At 42.2% G+C, this 7,181-nt stretch overlaps 1 protein-coding gene across 5 annotated transcripts in view; it reads right to left on the bottom strand.

The window, feature by feature from the left end:
- Positions 1-932: 932 nt before the first annotated feature.
- Positions 933-7,181, bottom strand: part of Sap130 (Sin3A associated protein 130) — a 74,732-nt gene continuing 68,483 nt past the window's right edge. For all 5 annotated transcript variants that reach the window (XM_036205120.1, XM_036205121.1, XM_036205118.1 and 2 more), the window contains exons 19-21: positions 4,758-4,861; positions 3,120-3,233; positions 933-1,810 (exon numbers count right to left, since the gene is read on the bottom strand). In XM_036205120.1, coding sequence (XP_036061013.1) covers positions 1,652-1,810; positions 3,120-3,233; positions 4,758-4,861 — 377 coding nt within the window. In that variant the 3' untranslated portion in view covers positions 933-1,651. The remainder of the gene's footprint in view (positions 1,811-3,119; positions 3,234-4,757; positions 4,862-7,181) is intronic.

Here is a 7,181-nt window from a genome sequence, read left to right as displayed (position 1 = left end):
AGTGGCACATACCTTTAATCCCAGCACTCGGAGGCAAAGGCAGGCAGATCCCTGAGTTGAGGCCATTCTGGTCTATAGAGCAAGTTCTAGGACAGTCAGAACTACACAGAGAAATCCCGTCTTGAAAAACCAAAATAAAATAAAATAAAGTGGAGAATGAAACAAGATGATACCTGATGTGACACTGATTTCTGGTTTACACCTCTACATACACGGGAAGTCCATGAACACACACACAATTGTGCATGCCACCCTCCCTAAATACATACACACATACAATGAAGAACTCAAGACTGGTTATTTACTTTTTTTTTTTCTTCCTTTTTTGGTTTTTTGAGACAGAGTTTCTCTGTGTAGGTCTGCACCTTTCCTGGAACTCATTTGGTAGCCCAGACTAGCCTTGAACTCACAGAGATCCACCTGCCTCTGACTCTAGAGTGCTGGGATTAAAGGCGTGTACCACCACCGCCCGGCTTCAAGACTGGTTATTTATTATACCACACAGATTACTGCAGACATGCCCCCATAATCCTGTGAAGAAAATATGCTCACTTGGGGGCTCCATTGCCGGCATCACAACCATAACAGTTCTTGTTTTGACCAAGTTACATTAGGCTTATTATTATTATTTTTGTTTTTTGAGACAGGATTTTCTCTGTGTAGCGCTGGCTGTCCAGGAACTCATTCTGTAGACCAGGCTAGCCTCAAATAGAGATCCACCTGTCTCTGCCTCCCCAGTGCTGGGATTAAAAGTGTGCAACATTACTGCATGGCTTTATATCAGGCTTATTTTAATTTAAGACAAGAGTCAATGACTTGACCAATGAAAACATCATCAGATTGCTGGGATAAGTAGAACTCAATGAGGAACTGAACACTGAGTGCATCAAGATGAACACCTTGGAGATGCACATTAGAAAGAGGCCAACTGCTCATCTACAAAAACCTCTTCTAGTCTTTATTACCATTTGGGGATGCGTGGTACATATGATTAACAGCATCACACCAGGAGGGAAGTACAGATAACCGAAAATGTTCTCCAGAACAGGATCCCAGAGCAGTTCAGTGTTGCCTGCTCTCGACCTCCACAGGAATCCAGCTCTGACACAGGCAGCTCAGACAATGTAATAACATCACTTGGAAGTGGTTCTTTTGAAAAGAAATGAGAACTGATCACTGGACCCTTCTGTGTGAGATGCAGCAGCTCTCCGGGTGTTGTGGCACCACCGTAGAAGGCCAATTTGGGCACAGGACGGTCAAAGAGAAGAACTGACTGGAGCGAGAAGAGGTTTTCTGTTTAGTCTAGAGATAAGATTGTCCAAGTGGATACCTTCAGTCCAGGCTCAGGTCAGGCCCTGTAGGAACCCACCAGATAAATACAGTCTATGGACTGGGAGGCTGAAAACGCAGCTGGCCATCTGTCACGGAGTACCAGGAGTTGCTGAGGACAGAGGTGTAACAGGCATGTACCTGGAGGAAGGAAGACTCCTCATGTCAGTCCAGCTCCGATCCTTCTGTGCCACCAGCTCTGCTTCCTCAGCGGAATGAGGAAAACTCCTGTACTTCAACGCTCCATTGTGAAAGAAGCCCTCTTCCCCTCCCCCAATCACCATTCTTCATAAATTGTTTCCAAGTCCTGATTCTTCTGGGTCTACACCTTTTCCTTCCGCTTCAATTTTGACACTTTCTTGACAGTCCCGTTCTTGTTGAGGAGCTTCAGGACCCGATCTTTGTGATCCAAAACCTTAAGCATAGAGTCTCTGGCCTCACTGATTTGGTCCATCACTAGTTTACATCTCTGCATGTTTCCCTGGAACAGAAGGCACACCGTTACCTAGATGTCACAGGGATGAGACGGCTTTTAGAGATCTGTTCACTCAGGCAGAGGCATTCCACAGAGAGCAAGACTGACTAGATCACCCCTTTCTTGGCCAGGGAGGCCCAAGGCCCCCACTAGAACTACTTTGTAAGACCTCGTTGCTAAAGATGCTGTAGACTTATTAAAAGGATAAAGGGAAACCAGACTGGAAGTGGATTTTCTTCTTGCTGGCTAGCCCTTCCTGTGCTGGGAACTGCTCTCAATAGTTAATTCCTTAAGTCTTGCTCATCTTGAGGAGCCTGTGTGCAACACTACCAACTGGCCAGGCAAAATGAACTTACTGGTGCAATAGAGGCCAGTCTTTTCTAGGGGTAAAGAACTGCTTCTGATTGGATTTGTGGTGGCTCCATAGGAGGGAATCCATTTCTGACACCAAGTAGGAGCCTATGTGTGGCTCACTGGTATGGGGCATATACATACTTTTGTAAACACCCACCCATGTGCCTTTTAAACAACACTAAATTAAACTCAAGGGCTCATTGGAAAAAAAAAAAAGACATTAATGTAGAAAGAAGACTAAATAGGAAGAAGGGATCAGTGGGAGGGAGACAAAAGAAGATAACATGAGTTTGTGAGGCCAGCCTGGTCTACAGAGTGAGATCCAAGACAGGCATCAAAACTATATACAGAGAAACCCTGTCTAAAAAAAAAAAAACAAAAACAAAAACAAACAAAAAAAAAAACAATCCCCCCCAAAAAAGAGAAACATGGTGGGAGAGATTGCTTAGCAGCTACCAGTGCTGCTGTTCGTTAAGAGGAACTGAATTTGGTTCCCAGTCATGCTGGTGCTCACAACTGTTTGTAATTTCAATTCCAGGGGATCCAACGCCTCTTCTGGTCTTTGCAGAAACCTGCATGCATGTGGCATTATATATATATATGCATGTGTATATGTGTGTGTGTATATATATATATAAAGTAGAAAAATTAAAGTAAATAAAAAAAAACGGCTGAGCACCTCCTAGTAATGCTCATTGAAGCAAGTAAGTTTGTACAAAAACACTCTTGTAGTGGGGAAAGGTGTACGGGAGGGTTTGGAGAGAGAAAAAGGAAGACAGAAATGTTGCCATTAAAATATAATCTAACAAACAAACAAAAAAAAATATATATATATATATAATCTAACTAAACAACCAACCAACCAACCAACCAACCAAACAAACAAACAAACGAAGGGGAAAGAAGCAGCAGCAGCTTTGGTGGCCAGGTGGACCCCCAGAAGGGTGAGGACTCAGCAAACCTGGATTAGCTCATTTATTCGATGTAGATCATCATCAGTTGCTGCTTTCTTCTTTGGGATAATCCCTTCCTGTAGGTTGGTAAGTCTTTCATAAACATCATGTTCTAGATTTGTCTGCAACACACAAGAGGAGCACACTGTGACTACAGAGACATCTTTCTGTGTCAGTCTCAAGCAAAGGAAAGGAAGTTCATTCTGTGAACTGTTCTAAGAGTGCTTGGATGATAAACGCCTTGCTTGGACAGACCAAGGTACTAACGTTAACAAACAGTGAAGGAATGAACTAATAAATACTTTGTATTATGTTACAATTTGGCATACTTCAGAGTCCTTCTTCAAAGATAACTTTGGAATACTATACCACATCCATAATTCCCCTGAAAAATAACTATAATTTTCACAGAAATATTTTATATTAATTTAATTTAACCCTAGCAACAGTACAATGTTTTTTTTTTTTTTAGTTTCATGTATTTCAGGCTGACCTCAAACCTACCATGTAGCCAAGTATGCCCCTGAACTTTGATCATACTGAATTACAGACATGTGCCATTACATCCAGTTTATATAGTACTAGGGATCAAACTCAAGCCTCTGTATATGCTGGTAAGCTCTCTCCTTACCCCTTTTAAAGACAAGGCCTTTCTAGGTAGCTCAGGCTGGCCTCTATCACAATATCCCTTCTACTTCAGCGACACAGATGCTACCACACCTAACACTACTGTGTTTTGATACTCAGTAGAAAATGGTCTTGAGATCATTGTTACTCCAAAGATGGGAATACTTTGCGAGGATACTCTGGCTGCTTTGCCTTAACTTGGATGGGAAGAGGTTTTGTCCTAGGTTTCTAGGACTGGTGGTTCATGTAAGCTCTAGCACTGGACAGATGACAGAGGTTGCAGTTTATACTCATGGTTCCACTCATGAGTCAAGAGAAGAGGGCACAGCGCACATGGGGCCAACACGGGCTCCTCTCAGAACAGAATGAATGTGCAGGCACTGTGGGAGGCAGGCTTTGTAGAGAAGACCCTGCCTGTTCTCTAAAACAAGATGGCACAGGCCTGCATCCTACCAGGAGCTGGGAGGTCACTGAAGCTTGTTTACTTGGTGAGAGGCAAACGTGTGTGGCCCATGGTGAAGGGGTTGCTTGGCTACAGAACCTTCCCGAGGAAGCATAGTGGTTGGTGGAAAAGGCTCCTGGGAAGACCACTTAGCTTCCCTCTTTTCACATGTCCTGACAGGACATAATGTTCAACTTTAACTCCAGGTCTTACACTACAGCACCTTCATGTATTTTGGATCCAGGTAATCAGAACTAAAATTCAGGCTTGGAGAGATGGCTCAAGTGAGTAAAGACACTTCTCCCAAGCATCGTGATCTCAGTTTGATCCCCTACGACTCATATGGTAGAAGAGACTACTTCTAAAGGCTGTCCTCTGACTCACCTCCATCAAATAAATAAATAATCATAATCTCCATGCAACAGATGTACTTGCTTTAAGTGTGGGACCACAGGCCTGTGTGCCTTTATCACCCCACTTCAGGCAGCTCTGGGGATCAAACCCAGGGCCTACGGTACATCAGGCTGGCTACCTACTGGGTTACCTCTTTGGCACAAGACAACAGAACTGCACCTACCAGTTGCAGTAACTGGGCAGCACAGAGGTGGACTTTCCAGCCTTGGGCACGGCAGGACACTCCCTTCTGATTAGCTATTTCTTGTAGCATAGCTTTCTTCTCTTCTGGAACCACACACAGATAAAATGAAGTGTTATTCCCTTTGTTATAAAAGCAAAACCATTGTGTTCAAGCAGCTTAAGTGTCAATATTTTAACAAAATTTCTTTCCCCCAACATCTTTACAAATAAATCTTCTGCATTTACATCAGGGGGAATGGGGTCAATGATATGAACAAACTTTCTGTGATTTGTTGATACAAATATAAACTTTTTATATTCCTATTTAAGATAATTTATATATTGATACAAATACAGAACTATGTTATAATATACACATATTTTTACTCTTATTTTAAATATTTGTATATTGATACAAATGTAAATTTCTGTCATACTGTATGTATGTTCTACTTCTGTTTAAGATATTATGTATACCGATATATATTTAGGATTATTACTATGTTGCATATTGCACTATACATTCCTACCCCTGTTAAAGATATTTTGTGTATTGTCACAATTTTAAAGTCATTGTCCTTTTACTGTACATTTGCTTACAGACTGTTTGCCTTGTTTACATGAAGCTTTAGTCCTTAGGTTGTTTAGGTAGATAAGACTTAGAGTTATTGTCACCTATGCTTGTCATCTCTATAATTATGTTAGTTAGGTTATCCAGATTTATAAATACATAGGTCAGATGGACAGGTAATCTTCAAACACTTCATGGACCCAGAGAATATGGCATTTAAATAACTTAGAACTCTGTTGACGTGAGACACAATTGCTCCTGGCAGCACCAATTTGATCCCGAGAGAATGTTGGGCTTCTAAGACATTTCCATTTGGAAGTTTGTCTTCTTGGCACAAAATGGCCTACTGGGCAAAGAACTGCCCTTACCTCAACTGCTGACAGTACGAATGCTGTCCTTTCTGGACAAGCGGGACACAAGGAAAGAGACCACTATACTTTGCCAAGACAGGGTAAGATGGTCTTCCAGAATTCCTGCTTCTGAAAATGGTCTGTCAGATACTCTAGGCCTGTAGCCAATCTGAATGCACCAATGATGCTGAGAAACATTAGGTGACTGTCCAGGCTGCCAACTGTCTCTTATCTGCTCTTGCAAGACTCCGGAAAGTTGCTTGCGTCCTTCTCCCATTCCTCAGGTAATATTATATTCCTTCTCAGGTCGTTGATGAGGTTGAAGATTAGCAGTTATAGTTACAACTTAGTATATATTATCTTAGATAGACTATATGAAGTATTAGACTCAGGTTCTTTAGGATAGGACACCTTTTGGAATGATCTTTGTAACACGCCACCTACCCATGCCCTAGACTTCCCTGGATTTTACTATGTGTTTTTTGCTTGATATTGTTTGCACTTATTGTAATTCCAACTTATCTAGGTCATTATCCCTCATTACTCCTGGACAATATTTGATAACCATTTCTTTGTATATAGTTTTGTATTAGGTTAGAACCTTCTTATTTAGACAAAAGGGAGAGATGTAGTGGGTAGCCATCCCAGCCTTGGCCTGGAACCCCCATGAGGCTTCACTAATGGTCACCCCCACAATGCGGGGCTGAGGGAGGAAGCTGAAGACCCAGGATGGAGAGGAGAGCTCTCTCTTGGTTCTGGGACCCTGGACGCTGGAGGAAGACCAAGCAGAGTTCTCCAGAGAACACCTCCGGACTGAGCCATACATTTGCCAGACCCTACAACCTATCCCTTCATTTGTAAGTTACCCCACAAAATAAACCTCCCTTTTAACTATGTGGAGTGGCCTTAATAATTTCACCAATAGTGATTTTTTTCTGAGATAGGATTTCCCTATGTGGCTCTGTCTGGCCTGGAACTAAAGGAGGCACCTGTTGTACATTATTTTGTTTGTGTTCTGACAAATAAAGGTTGTTTGGAGATCACAGGGCAGAGCTAGCCACTAGTTAACCATAGAAGTTGGGCGGTGGTGGCTCACACCTTTAACCTCAGCACTTGGGAGGCTCATGCCTTTAATTGCAGCATCTGGGAGGTGGAGACAGGATCTTGGTCCTTTTGGTCTGAGGATTCAGAAAGGTAAGAAGTCACTGGTGGTGGCTCCTCTGATCTTTCAGGTTATTACCTAGATATTTGACTCCTGTTTTTTATTGATAAGACTAATTAGGTTCATGCTTCAGCACCACTATACCAGCTTCTTTTCTGTATTTCTATCAGGTGAACCTACTTTGTTCTACAAGTAATGAAAACAAATATTTAACTGCCAAATATTAAAACACCAGTGTCCCTCAGCAGGCCTTGAAATGCTGTGTAGTTAAGGCTGATCGTGAACTTTTGATCATCTTGCCTCTATTTCCTGAGTCCTGGGATTGCAGATGTGTGCTACTGT

This window comes from Onychomys torridus, chromosome 13 (assembly GCF_903995425.1).
Source record: "Onychomys torridus chromosome 13, mOncTor1.1, whole genome shotgun sequence".
NCBI lineage: Eukaryota > Metazoa > Chordata > Mammalia > Rodentia > Cricetidae > Onychomys > Onychomys torridus.
This window is presented reverse-complemented; position numbering and strand designations above follow the sequence as displayed.